This window comes from Callithrix jacchus, chromosome 22 (assembly GCF_049354715.1).
Source record: "Callithrix jacchus isolate 240 chromosome 22, calJac240_pri, whole genome shotgun sequence".
Classification (NCBI taxonomy): domain Eukaryota; kingdom Metazoa; phylum Chordata; class Mammalia; order Primates; family Cebidae; genus Callithrix; species Callithrix jacchus.
Window position 1 is genome coordinate 37,411,270 of NC_133523.1, and position 14,017 is coordinate 37,425,286.

General features: G+C 55.5%; 2 protein-coding genes across 4 annotated transcripts in view; one reads left to right on the forward strand and one right to left on the reverse strand.

Moving 5' to 3' along the window:
• The window catches only part of MEGF8 (multiple EGF like domains 8), a 54,798-nt gene extending 49,976 nt beyond the window's left edge, over positions 1-4,822 (forward strand). For both annotated transcript variants that reach the window (XM_035284520.3, XM_035284521.3), the window contains one exon: positions 1,398-4,822. In XM_035284520.3, coding sequence (XP_035140411.1) covers positions 1,398-2,669 — 1,272 coding nt within the window. In that variant the 3' untranslated portion in view covers positions 2,670-4,822. The remainder of the gene's footprint in view (positions 1-1,397) is intronic.
• Positions 4,823-9,100: 4,278 nt separating this feature from the next.
• Positions 9,101-11,689, reverse strand: CNFN (cornifelin). Of its 2 annotated transcripts, XM_017968212.3 has the most exons (5): positions 11,638-11,682; positions 10,896-11,017; positions 10,326-10,439; positions 9,398-9,534; positions 9,101-9,300 (listed from the first exon to the last, which is right to left on the reverse strand). In XM_017968212.3, exons 2-5 carry the CDS (start codon positions 10,930-10,932, stop codon positions 9,211-9,213), a joined length of 378 nt encoding a protein of 125 aa, XP_017823701.1. In that variant the 5' UTR covers positions 10,933-11,017; positions 11,638-11,682; the 3' UTR covers positions 9,101-9,210. The 2 variants fall into 2 exon arrangements, with proteins under 2 accessions (XP_017823701.1, XP_008986365.1); XM_008988117.4 differs by lacking the exon at positions 10,896-11,017 and having other exon boundaries at positions 11,638-11,689.
• Positions 11,690-14,017: the final 2,328 nt, after the last annotated feature.

Genomic DNA, 14,017 nt, shown 5'->3' on the forward strand with positions numbered 1-14,017 from the left:
CGAAACTCCATCTCAAAAAAAAAAAAAGACTGTGGTGGGTCCTCAGTGGGGTACAGACTTAAGAGGAAGACAGATTCAGAGACATTAAATGTCCTAGCTGGGTGCAGCAGCTCACACCTGCAATCCTAGCACTTTGAGAGGCTGAAGCAGGTGGATCACCTGAGGTTGGGAGTTTGAGACCAGCCTGGCCAACATGGGGAAACCCCGTCTCTACTAAAAATACAAAAATTAGTTGGGCGTGATGGTGTGCACCTGTAATCCTAGCTACTTGGGAGGCTGAGGCAGGAGAATCACTTGAACCCAGGAGATGGACGTTGCAGTGAGCTGAGATTGTACCACTGCACCCAGCCTGGGCAACAGAGTGAGACTCCATCCCCCGCCCCCCAAAAAAAAGTCTTGCCACAGGTCAAGCAGTCAGTTAGGCTTGGAGCCTGGAGTGACCCTGGTCTGATCTCAGAACTTGAGTGGTTTCCACTAAGCCATAGGAATCATGGTGGTTATCCAGCCATACCTTCATTCAGCACAGTCACTGAGCACCTAGTATATGCCAAGCCCTGTGTGGGTTGCTGGGGACACAGCAGGGAGCAAAGCAGGCAAGTGTTCTGTCCTTAGGAGTTTGCGTTCTCACGGAGGCATCCAGATACCCAGATACGAACAAACCAGTCAGATGCTCAGGTGTTAGACAGTGATAAGCTCAAAGGAAAGTTAAGCAGAAAGAAGGGCTGGGGCTGTTGGGGAGTGGAGTGGTAGACACAGTGGCCAAGGAAGGCCTGGGTGAGAAGGAGGCTCTTGAGCAAAGACCTGAAGGAGGTGAGGGTGCCTGACAAGCTGACAGGTGAGAGGAGAACCATGCAGGCAGATGGTCTGCCACTGCAAAGGCCCTGGGGTGGGAAGGTGCCTGGCACAGTCTAGAAGTAGCCAGGCAGGCGGGCGAGGCTGGCTGGCCCTGCGCCGAGTGCCATGCACATGATCTCAGTGGTCCTGTGAGCACGCTGTGGTTGCTCCCTGTGTGCAGAGCTCATGGGTTAAGTCTGTGTTCAGGCTCAGGGAGGTTAAGTCGCTGGTTCAAGGCCACACAGCTAGCCAAGAGGTAGAGTCAGAATGCAGCAGTGCTCTTTATTGCTGTACCTCAGAGTGCCAGAAGCCTCAGTATCAGGGTGCTCAGGTAACTAGGGCGACACCAGGGGCAGCAGTGCTGGAGTGTCAGGTCCTGGCAGTGTCTACACTGTGGCAGAGAAGATCCAGGGGGTCACAGGGAAGTGACTGGGACAGTGGGGGTGAGGCCCAGGGCAATGGCTACTTAGCAATGGGTATAGAAGATTCACCACTGCTGCTTGAGGGACAGGCTGGCACCGTGCTCAGCCCTGATTGGCCACCGCCTCTCAACCTCCCCGCAGTGCGCCAAGTGCCGGGAATCGTTCCACGGGAGCCCGCTGGGCGGTCAGCAGTGCTATCGCCTCATCTCAGTGGAGCAGGAGTGCTGCCTGGACCCCACGTCCCAAACCAACTGCTTCCACGAGCCCAAGCGCCGGGCACTAGGCCCCGGCCGCACTGTCCTCTTTGGTGTGCAGCCCAAGTTCACCAACGTGGACATCCGCCTGACGCTGGACGTGACCTTCGGCGCTGTGGACCTCTATGTCTCCACCTCCTATGACACCTTCGTGGTCCGTGTGGCCCCTGACACCGGCATCCATACTGTACACATCCAGCCACCCCCACCACCACCACCCCCGCCCCCAGCAGATGGTGGGCCCCGGGGGGCTGGGGATCCAGGAGGAGCAGGAGCAGGGGCCAGCGGTGGGCCAGGTGCCCCAGCAGAGCCACGGGTGCGGGAGGTGTGGCCACGGGGCCTGATTACCTACGTGACAGTGACAGAGCCTTCGGCAGTGCTGGTGGTCCGCAGCGTGCGGGACCGGCTGGTCATCACCTACCCGCACGAGCACCATGCCCTCAAGTCGAGCCGCTTCTACCTGCTACTGCTGGGCGTGGGAGACCCGAGTGGGCCCGGCGCTAACGGCTCAGCTGACTCGCAGGGCCTGCTCTTCTTCCGGCAGGACCAGGCCCACATCGACCTGTTTGTCTTCTTCTCCGTCTTCTTCTCCTGCTTCTTCCTCTTCCTCTCACTCTGTGTGCTCCTCTGGAAGGCCAAGCAGGCCCTGGACCAGCGGCAGGAGCAGCGCCGGCACTTGCAGGAGATGACCAAGATGGCCAGCCGCCCCTTCGCCAAGGTCACCGTCTGCTTTCCACCTGACCCTGCTGCCCCGGCTCCTGCCTGGAAGCCGGCTGGGCTCCCACCGCCTGCCTTCCGCCGCTCTGAGCCCTTCCTGGCACCCCTGCTGCTGACAGGGGCTGGTGGGCCCTGGGGACCCATGGGAGGGGGCTGCTGCCCGCCAGCCATCCCTGCCACCACTGCTGGGCTGCGAGCTGGGCCCATCACCCTCGAGCCCACAGAAGATGGCATGGCCGGCGTGGCCACGCTGCTGCTCCAGCTGCCTGGTGGGCCCCATGCACCCAACGGCGCTTGCCTGGGGTCAGCCCTCGTCACACTGCGGCATAGGCTGCATGAGTACTGTGGGGGCGGCGGGGGTGCGGGAGGCAGTGGGCACGGGGCAAGCGTGGGCCGGAAGGGACTGTTGAGCCAGGACAACCTCACCAGCATGTCCCTCTGACCGGCCCAGGGTCCTCATCCACAGCAGCTGGGTCACCTGACAGGGCCACCCTGAACTTGGGCCCCTCCACCTGGGGGACCCTGGACACCATCTCCTTAGAGACCACTGGCTCCCTTCCCCCAGGAGTGCCCAGTCACTCCTTTGTTCTGCATTTAGCAGCTATTTATTGAGTACCTACTCTGTGTCAGGCACTGTGATGGGCATGGGGCAAAGCAGGAACCTAGAGATGAGGTTCCCTGATCTCATGGGACCTAGATTCTAGAGAAGGGAGACAGTCAGCACACGCACACACCCCACACATGCACACACATACACATGCACATGTGCACACATGAGTAAAATTGTTTCAGAGAGGGAGAAGTACTGTGAGGCCTCCAGAAGACATGGCAGTGAGGGATGATGGGGTGAAGTCAACTGAGCATTCAGAGGCTAGACTGAGAATGCCTGAAAAGAACCAGCCATGGGAAGAGCTTCGGGAAGCGAAGACAGAGGCCCTGAGGTGGGAGCAGGCTTTTTTTTTTTTTTTAGACGGAGTTCCGCTCTTGTTACCCAGGCTGGAGTGCAATGGCGGATCTCGGCTCACTGCAACCTCCGCCTCCTGGGTTCAGGCAATTCTCCTGCCTCAGCCTCCTGAGTAGCTGGGATTACAGGCACGCACCACCATGCCCAGCTAATTTTTTGTATTTTTAGTAGAGACGGGGTTTCACCATGTTGACCAGGATGGTCTCGATCTCTTGACCTGGTGATCCACCCGCCTCGGCCTCCCAAAGTGCTGGGATTACAGGCTTGAGCCACCGCGCCCGGCGGGAGCAGGCTTGTTTTATTGGAAGGACCAGAAAACTGGCAAGTGTGACCCAAACCAAGTGTGAGGAGACGAGGCTGGGGACAGGCAGGGGCTGGACCACCCAGAGCCTCGTGGGCCCCACGTGGGATTTGGTATTTTATTCTCAGAGCAACTGGAAGCTGTTGGACGGTTTGATGAAGGGGAGTGACAGGATCCTATGTACCTATTTAAGAGGTTACTCAGGTGTGCTGTGGAGAATGGATTGGAGGGACAAGAGGGACAGCAGGGGCGTGGTGGGCCAGAGCAGGGTGGTGGCAGTGAGGGAGTGGGGCTCAGACGTGGGATGTGTGTGGAAGAATGGGATGATGGTGTGGATGTCGGGGCGAGGGAGGAGACAAATCCATGATGACCCCTAGCTTTGTGGCCAGAACTGTGGGTGGATGAGGGGGTTGTTGATTGAATGGGGCAGATGGGGCTTGTGAGGAAGATGAGAGTCTGGTTGTTGACGTGAGATGCCCTTCAGACATCTCTTCAGTCGGGTCCTACTAGGATAGCGAAACACTGGGAGTATTTCAACAGCAGAAATTGAGTGGGGTATTGGTAGTGCTGGCGAGGGAAGCAGCTGGGAAGAGACAGATGGCACCATGAGACAGCTTGGAGGTGAGCAGGAAGGACCCCCAGGCTGCAGGGTCAAAGCTCAATGGTGGTGTTATTACCTGACCAGGGACCAGGGTTACCCAGCGAAGCTAGAACAGAGGCCTGTTAAGAGAGGGCCTCAGAGGGGACAAAACCTCTGCCTGAGATGCCACTCCTTGGGCATGGGGGACACTGAGGTTGGGGATGGAAATGCCAGAACTCAACACACAGCCCTGTTCCAGACAGTGCTGTCTGGAAGATTTCTGGGCTCTCCCGAGGGGCTGCGCCACAACCAAGCCACCTCCTTGGACTCCTGTCCTTTACCTCTGGAGGACCTCCTTCCCTTCGATATGAGCTGTCTTGAACTTGGGACTCGCCTTTCTCAAGACGTCCATCACCAGCTCCTGGAGGAACTGGACCCTGCATCTTCCCCTCATATGGAGCCTTGGTGTGAGGCCCTGCTAATGCGTGCATGTCAGAGGCAGCAGGGGCCACATCCGAAGAAGAGGGGAGCAAATTAACAAAAAGTGTGGGGAAGACCCAGGTGTCTGAGCGCATCTGCACATGTCGCAGGAGGGATGGGTCTCGGCTGCGACCCAGCCCCGAATGCTGGATAACTGGGATAATTGCCCTTGTGATGGGGCCACCTCCAAGCTGGGGTGGCTTTGTTCCTGGGTAAAGGGTCTGCCATGACCGAGTGCAGTAAATACCAATAAACAGCTCTTGTTTCCCAGAGGGATGTGCTGAGGGGAGTCGTGGGCGGTGAGGCCTTTGACCCTCCCCTCTAGATCTGCAGGGTGACCCCAGTTTGGCTCAGGAGGGAAAACAGGCTGCCTTGGTCCCAGCTACGGCTTTGTTTTTTTGTTTTGTTTTTGCTTTTTGCGGGGGGACAGTCTCACTCTGTTACCCAGGCTAGAGGGCAGTGGCACCTTCATATCCTGGGTTCAAGTGATTCTCATGCCTCAGCTTCCCGAGTAGCTGGGATTACAGGCACTCTTTCCCCCACACCCGGCTAATTTGTTAATATCTTTAGAGGAGACAGGGTTTTAACATGTTGGCCAGGCTGGTCTCAAACTCATGACCTGAAGGGAGCCACCTGCCTTGGCTCCCAAAGTGCTGGAATTATAGGCGTGAGCCACTGTGCCCTGCTAATTTTTTTATTTTTAGTAGAGACAGGGTTTCACCATGTTGGTCAGGCTGATCTTGAACTCTTGACCTCATTATCCGCCTGCCTCAGCCTCCCAAAGTGCTGGGATTACAGGTGTGAGCCATTGTCCCAGGCCCATGGTATTTCCATACTTTGTGGGCAATTTAAGGGATTTTCAGGGCTTACTTGGACCTCACGTGAGTTTTGCCTTTATGAGCTGACAGTAGCATCTACCCTCCAGGATGTGACCATGTACTTGCACTTGTATGAACTGAGCAGCACGTCCTGGACTGTTTGCTTAACATGTTACTGCTGTGGTTTCATTTGGCCTTTCCGACAACTATATGAGGTAGGTACCCTGTAATCCCCATTTGCAGATGAGAAAACGGGTCATAGACATGGGTTGTTGCATGACAGCTGTCAGTTGACTCTCAAACACATGTGCCTGACCAGCATGCTCTTCTGCCTCCTGAGGAAGGACCCCTTAACTTAGGTTGATGGAGCAGAAAGCTGTTCCAGCACAGAGTGGGCACTGGGGCAGGGTCCAAAAGAGTTGATTTCTCAGCTGGGTGAGGTGGCTCATGCCTATTATCCTAGCACTTTGGGAGGCCGAGGCAGGTGGATCACCTGAGGTCAGGAGTTCAAGACCAGCCTGGCCAACATGTCGAAACCGTCTCTACTAAAAGACAATTATCTGGGCATGATGGCATGTGTCTATGGTCCCTGCTACTTGGGAGACTGAGGCAGGAGAATCACTTGAACCTGGGAGGCAGAGATTGCAATGAGCTGAGATCATGCTACTGCACTCCAGCCTGGGCAGCAAGAGCGAGACTCTGTCTCAAAAAAAAAACACAATTTCTGCTGGGGATAAGGCAGAATTTACCAACTAGAGAGCTAAGAAGCGCTAGATGTGCTGCCCTTAGAGGGAGTCCCGAGGCTGTGGAGTTTCTACTGCATGAGCAGAAAGGAGCTAAGGTTTTTCAGGACTCCTCTGTTACGCACAGACTGCTCAGGTGAGGTGTCTCCTAATAGTCATCCTGTGACTTCGCCCTCCTAAGCAGACAATCTGCATTGTGACTGGGCCTTTTCCCTGGGATGCATAGCCACGCTCCATGGTACATGTTCCTCCCTCCACGTCAGCCCTCAGCCGTTGCTTCTCCCTGCACACACCTGAGTGCAATAGCGTTGAGGTGGGGGAAGAGTCAGGGCATGGAAGGCTGGATGCCTGGGTTCTAGCCCATGTATGGCTCCCAACCGTCTGGGGACTTTAGGGATAGAGGAGATATTTTAGTGAGGGCCTACAGCCCTCCAGGCACTGTGCTGGGTGCTTGGTGTTAGTCTTGATCGTCCCAGCGTCATAGCTGGGAGGTGCCAGCTTGGTTTTCCATTTTGCCCATTTGAAAGCTCTGTTGCCTAAGAACTCAGGGCTATTTCAGACGAGCCAGACTGTGACACAAGCCTGTCTCTGTTGCCCCACACATTACCTTCGAAGTGGCTTCCCTTTTCTAAGCCAATGTCTTCTGATTACCTACAATGGGCCCTGCGTTGTGCAGAGAGCTGGAGACAGAGCAGTGAACAAGGTCTCTGCCCTCATGGAGCTGATAAGCCAGCGTACTGCCCAGTAGTAAGTAAATGACGCAACATGCTGGAGATTGAGCAGAAAAGGCAGTGAACGAGCAGGGGGTTGGCACTTGCTTTTTTTTTTTTTTTTAATTTGGTTTTTTTGAGACAGACTTCCACTCGTTGCGCAGGCTTGAGTGCAATGACGCGGTCTCAGCTCACCTCCTGGGTTCAAACAATTCTCCTGCCTCAGCATCCCGAGTAGCTGGGATTACAGGCACCTGCCACCACACTTGGCTAATTTTTGTATTTTTAGTTGAGACTGGGTTTCATTATGTTGGCCAGGCTGGTTGCAAACTTCTGACCTCAGGTGATCCACCCACCTTGGCCTCCCAAAGTGCTGGAATTACAGGTGTGAGCCCGGCCTGGCACTTGCTATTTAACATAAGGTGGGATGAGAAGGGCTCTCTCTTAAGATGACACATGAACAGAAATGAGGGAGTGAGCCAGAGGGAAATCTGAGGGAAGAGCATTCCAGGCCGAGGGAACAGCCAGCGCAAAGGCCCTGATGTTGGAGTGTGCCTGACATTTCAGAGAAACAAGACTCATGTGGTTGGAGCAGAGAGGGAATAAGGGGAGATAGAGAGACAAAATCACAGAGGGAACAAGAGCCACATCCTGCTGTCCCTGCACCATGTGAGGACTCAAGCTTCCACTGGTTCAGGGCTGGTGCCATGGGAAGATTCTGAGCCTGGAAGGAATGGGCTCTGACTTAGGTGTGCACGGGATTCCTCTGGGAGGAGGAGGCTAAAGGGGTAGGAGAGGGTAGGAAGGCCAGTCAGGAAGCCCCTGTGTCCACGTTGAAGAGGAGAGTGGCCAGAACAAGGTTGGGATAGCAGAGCGGGGAGAAGTGGTGAATTCTGGATATATTCCGAAAGTGGAACCAGCAGAATTTGTTGACAGATTGGACACTGGGTGAGAGAGAAAGTGGCTGAGCAACGTAACAGGTAGAGCTTGCTGTTTCCTGGAATGGCAAAGAGTAGGCAGAGTTGGTTTGGGGGTTGGGGTAGATCCGAAGTTAGGTTTTGTACATGTCAAATTTGAGATGGCTCTTTTGTTGTTGTTTTTTTTATTTATTTATTTTGAGATGGCTCTTAAGATATCCTGAGGACTTAAAAAAAAAAAAAAAAAAAAGCCAGGCATGGTGGCTCACGCCTGTAATCCCAGCACTTTGGGAGGCTGAGGCGGGTGGATCACAAGGTCAGGAGATCGAGACCATCCTGGCCAATATGGTGAAACCCTGTCTTAAAATAATAATAATTAAAAAAAAAAAGATATCCTGAGGGAAGATGTCACTCATCGAGAGAGAACAGCAAATAATAAAATAACAGTAATTTATTAATATTAGAATAGTTACATTATACATATTATAGTAGTATTAACAATGATTTTGGCCAGATGTGGTGGCTCACCCCTGTAATCCCAGCACTTTGGTAGGTCAAGATAGGTGGATTGCTTGAGGCCAGGAGTTTGAGACCAGCCTGACCAAGATGGTGAAACCTCTTCTCTACTAAAAATAGAAATATTAAGGCCAGGTGCAGTGGCTCACTCCTGTAATCCCAACACTTTGGGAGGCCGAGGCAAGCAGATCACCTGAGGTCGGCAGTTTGAGACCAGCCTAGTCAACATAGTGAAACCCTGTCTCTACTAAAAATAAAAAATTAGCCGGGCGTGGTGGTGCATGCCTGTAATCGCAGCTACTTGGGAGGCTGAGGCATGATACTCACTTGAACCCGGGAGGTGGAGGTGGTGGTGAGCCAAGATCGCACCATTGCACTCCAGCCTGGGCAAAAAGAGTGAAACTCTTGTCTCAAAAAAAAAAAAAAAAAAAAAAAGTTTTAGTTCCAGAGAAACTTAGGCTTGGAAGTTCCCTGCTTTGGAGCTGAAGTCCCCCAAGCCTGTTCGAATTGTGTGCAGGCCAAAAGCCCATAGGCATGGAGCAGGCAAGGGCACTCTCCTGTGTTTTTCCTCTGAACTTCAGTGCCCCCACCCTCCCAAGACTGACTTTCTGGTTTTGCTTATTTTCAGAATGCAGGCAGCTTCGGGTAGGGAGCCTGCAGCTAAAGGATTAGACGTTTTACTTTGTATGGGTGAGCGCGCCTGGGGTTTGGGAGGGATAAATTGCCAAGGTCACACACTGCCTGTCGGGGTCACACGTAGGCATCTGTTGAGCCCCACCTCTCTCACCAATCCTTTCTCTCCACCCAGATTCCTACCCTGGGACAAAAATGGATATGGCCGGAGTTGGTTTTCAGGTTTTTATTGTGGGTGTATTTCTGGCAGCAAGACGGGAGCGGTGGGGCAGGAAGGCCGGGAGAGACTGGCGGAAAAGGACTGGGAACACGGGGATTTCGTTACTCTCGGATCTTCAGCTCCCGCGCCATCTGGCAGAGCGCGCAGGGCAGACAAAAGGTGAGGGCCGCCCAGTCGTGTCCGACAGAGCCCTAGAGGGTGGGAGAGAGCGGTCAGGAGCCCTGCCGTGGGTACCTGGAGGCCAGTCCCCAGCCCCCTGCTCCCGCGGGTCCCCGGCCCGGCGCGCACCTGGATGTGATAGCGCTCGCGCATGCCGGTGCGGATGGAGTGCAGGCCTCCGGGCAGGTAGGGCGCGCAGCAGCACTCGCCGAAGTCGTCGGAGATGCGGCAGGCGAGGCACAGAGGAGCGAAAGTGCCGCACAGACCTAAGCCGGGCGCTGGCGGTCAGGGGCGGGGCCAGCCGGGGTCTCCCGACGGCTCCGCCCCGGGGAGGGGCGCGGCTGACTTGCGGCGGAGGGAAGTTGAGGGTCTCAGAGGGAGCTCAGGGTTGGGGGAAGCAAAGGAGAGAGCCCAGAGGGAATTAGAGGGCCGAGGAGAGGGTGTCTTAGAGATTGGAAGATAGGGTTTTTCTTTTCTTCTTCTTTTTTTAAGAAATTGAAGCCTTGCTATCGCCCAGGCTGGAGTGCAGTGGTGTGATCACGGCTCACTGCAGCCTCGACGTGCTGGGCTCAAGCAATTATCCCGCCACAGCCTCCCGAGTAGCTGGGACTACTGGTGTGTGCCACCATCCCAGGCTAATTTTATTTTTTATTTTTGCAGAGATGAGGGTCTCATGTTGCCCAGGCTGGTCTCAAGCCCCTGGCCTCAAGAGATCCTCCTGTCTCGGCCTCCCAAAGTGCTGGGATTACAGGCATGAGCCACCGCGCTGGGCCGGGAGTTAAGGTTTGAAGAGGGAGTTGGGGGTAACAGGGAGGAAAGCTGAGCATGTAAGGGGGAGGTTGAGGGCCCCAGAAGTTGGGTATTGGAAGGCGTGAGATCAGTAATCTAAGGAGTGCTGGGGGTCTGAAGAAAGGGTGAGCGTTACAGAGTGGGAATTCCGAGTCCAAGGAATGGAGGTGGGAGTGAGGTTAGCAGGAGGGGGGAGGTAAGTTTTTCTCTCCCGCTTCCCCCAGGCCCCGCCCCCCGGGCCCTGGAGAGGGAGCAGGCAGGCACTCACAGACAGGCATGTCGTTGCAGCAGTCCGTGAGACCTGTGTGCCAGTCACTGAGCTGGGTCTGGTAGCAGCTGGTGGTGGCGCACTGGGGTTGGCTGGTCACAGGGTAGGACATGGCTGCAGAGGTGGGAGGGGGGTCAGCTGGCAGCCTGGCAGCCTTGCAGCACCTCCTAGGTCCCGGAACTCTCCTGTCACCCTTCCCTCTGCCGGGCAGTCTGGGCGGGGCCACCAGGCCGCCCACTGAAGGACACGAATGTGCCTCCCCCTTCCCTTTTGCCACATCTGGGCACCAGCAGCCCCAGTCTGTCCCTGTTGATGCTGGCTCCTGCACGTCTGGTTAGGCTGGGGGTGGGGGGCTCCTGCACATCTGAGGAAGGGTGGGAACCACATCTGGGCGGGGCCTGGCAGTGCCGCCTTCTCCTCCACGTCTGGGCCTGGGTTCTGGGTTGCAGCATTTCTGGGACCTCTGGGGTGGAAGCCAGCGCCGTCTGTCTTCGAAGCAAGGGTGCCCAGGGGAGGGAGGCGGCCAGGTTCCAGTACTGAGAGGGTTGCCGGTCCACCCAGCGATCCCACCTTTGCCTTTCACGTTGTCGTGCATCTCAAACTGCATCTTGCTGGCCCTGAGGAGGTGGCGTTGGGGATGGCAGAAGTGGCCGCGGCGACAGTGGCGGAGTCTGTCCAAGGGATGCTGGATACTGGGGAGGCAGGGGGGCAAGGGACTGGGGTTCTGGGGACTGGGTTCTCAGGGGGAGGGGAGCTGAGGAGAAAGAGGCCAAGTCGGCCTGCTGGCCAGGAGAGACATGGAATAGGGGATGGATAGGGTGGGGGCGAGAAACTCGCCCCTCTTTTTCCAGCTGCCCGACAGATCCCAGAGGACCCTCCCCATACCCGAGATAGAGCTTGAGAGAGACCAAGAAATGAAGATGGACAGAGTCAGAGACACGGGGAGAAAGACCAGAGCCAGGTGCCCATAGAGCTGCCACCAGTCATGCCCACATATGCCCAGCATTTCGACTCCTCCAAAAGCTCATCTCACAGGTGAACACTGAGGCTCAGAGATGAGGAGGAGTGCCCCACATCTGATGGCCCAGGCCAAGGGGGTTCGCAGAGGAGATGCTAGGCCCCAGGACTTCCAAATTCAGCCCAGCCCACCACAGTTAAGGAGGGATTCTGGGACATTGGGAAGGACAGAGATGTCCTGAGAGACAGACAGTCAGAGCTAGGGAGACACAGATATGAGTGGGATCAAGAGGAGGGAGACCAGAGCAGAGGCACCCAACTTCAAAGAAGAGGGCTCTGGAGGGGCTGCTCCTACCTGCGGATTGTGATGGCAGTGATGGAGACAGACGTGTGGAGACGCGGGCACTGACTTCTTCTCAGCCCAGAGCCACTTATATGGGCGGCCAGGCAGCCCTGGGCGGGGCTCTAACTGAGATGCTCACGGAGCCCAGCCCGTCAGGTCAGGTCGACCCTCTCCCTGCACTGGGATTTCCTCCCTCTTCACTTCCTTCCCTCCACTTCCCCTCCTGCCTCAGCTCCCAGGATTGAGGGGAGAGAAGGTGGGGGAGGTGGGGGGGCACAGCGGGGTCAATGTGCAGAGACCAAAAGAGAGGGAGAGACAGAAACAGTGTGAGAAGGGCAGGCAGGGAAGTCCCTCTAGACAGAAGGGAGAGAGAGAAGGAGATTCAGAGAGGTGGAAAGATGCTAATAAACAGAGGGATGCAAACATGTGAGAAGAAATAAAAGAGGGGAGATGGGTGAGGTGTGGTGGCTGACACCTGTAATCTCAATGCTCTGGAAGGCTGAGCAGGGAGGATCGCTTGAGCCCAGGAGTTGGAGACCAGCTTAGGCTCAAGGGAGACCCCATCTCTACGAAAAACACAAATAAAATTAACTGGGCATGGTGGCATGCACCTGTAGTCCCAGCTACTTGAGAGGCTGAGGCTGGGGCAGGAGGATCGCTTGAGTCCAGAAGGTTGAGGCTGCAGTGAGCTGTGTTCTCGACACTGCACTCCAGCCTTGGTGACAGAAGAAAAGGGGAGCTGGGAGACAGAAGAGAGATGGAGATGGAAAAGTGGAGGGGCAGGTCGGGGGGGGGGGATCACTGAACAGGCTTAGAGGGCAGGGAAATGGTGAGAGGTGCTAGGTGGGGAGAGAGAAAGGCGGGGTGGCATGGGAGAGAGTGCTGTGTGGGACTCTCCTTTCAGGGTCTCTCTCATCTCTTTCAGTGATGTCCCTATTTTCCTGGGAAAGGGGGCAATGTCCTCCCCATTCAAGCCAGAAGACACATGGGGGGCAGTGTGTTTTGAGGGATGACTCATGTAAGAACCAAAGTAAATAAACATACCTCACCCCAGCTCCAAATTGGGCAGGGAGGAGGCTGCAAACTGAAAAGCCACAGTTCCTGAAGGACGTGACGTGACCCAGGACTCCTGGGTCCTGATGGAGCAAAGGACTGGGGGCTTGGAGCCCTGGGTCTGAGGGTGGAGGGGCTGGGGCCCCGGACTCCTGCATCTCATGAGGCCAGGCTGCACACCCCTCAGTGGGATAGGGGTCCTAGGATTCCACACAGCTGGGCTCCTGAGCAGGGGAGGAGCTGGGGGCCTGGATGCCTGAGCCACCAAAGTCTCCCCCCAACAGGCCTGACAGGGTTGGGAAGTGACTCAGTCAGGGAAGCAGTGTTAGAGCTGGGTGGGGTACCTAGCACGGGTGTCACCCCAAAAATGTAGGAGGCACTAGAAAATTGGGGTGTCACCTGCAGAGAAGGTGGTGTCATCACCCCACTGGGCATGGGGTGATGGCAGGTGGATCGCCCTGCTAGCCTGGGATCCCAGGTGTCCCCTCCCTGCTTCCAACATATTAGGACCCAAACCTTGGGCTCCCAGCACCACCTAGATGGTTGGGTGTCCTTGTCCCCAGAACTGCTGGCAGCGCTCACTGTCTTGCCTGTGTATGTCAGTCATTGGTCCTGGAGCCAGAATGTCTGGGGGACATCTCCCCACTTCCTTTTTTTTTTTTTTTTTTTTTTTTCTGAGATGGAGCCTCGCAATGTCACCTGGGCACTCTCTTGGCTCACTGCAACCTCCGCCTCCCAGGTTCAAGTGATTCTCCTACCTCAGCCTCCTAAGTAGCTGGGATTACAAGTGCCTCCCACCACGTCTGGCTAATTTTTGGTATTTTTAGTAGAGACAGGGTTTCACCATGTTGGTCAGGCTAGTCTCGAACTCCTGACTTCTTGATCAACCTGCCTCAGCTTCCCAAAGCACGTGAGTCACCACGCCCAGCCCTTCTCTCCACTTCTCTCCTACCATCCCTGTCTCCCATCTCTGAATCTTCATCTCTCACCCTGCATCTTCCCCTCTCCAGCTGGGAATCTCCTTTTTTCCTCATCTCTGCAAATCTGTTTACAAATCTCTGTCTCTTTATCTCTGGGTCTCTTTCCTCCCAGGCTCTGTGTCTCTGTGCCCTTATCCCCGAGTCTCTGTCTCCTATGTCAAAATCTCTTCTGAATCTGGCTTCCCATCTCTCTTCCTCTCCAGATCTGCCCCATGGAGGCAGCCACAAGGCCCCATTCCCCCTGCTGTCCAGAATAAGGGTGCAGGTGACTCAAGGTCAGTCATCTCCAAGGACCCTAGAGCTTCCAGGATGATACTCTGAGTTGTCCTCAAGTTTCCTCTCTCACTCCTGACACAGCC

Bases quoted from the DNA above. Each gene is read 5' to 3' on its own strand.
- CNFN (XM_017968212.3), bottom strand. From the start codon at position 10,932: ATGCAGTTTGAGATGCACGACAACGTGAAAGGCAAAG. The intron at 9,535-10,325 runs GTGAGTGCCTGC...CGCCCGGCTTAG, and splicing joins CTGCAACGACATGCCTGTCT to GTCTGTGCGGCACTTTCGCT. The intron at 9,301-9,397 runs GTGCGCGCCGGG...CCCACCCTCTAG, and splicing joins GCGAGCGCTATCACATCCAG to GGCTCTGTCGGACACGACTG.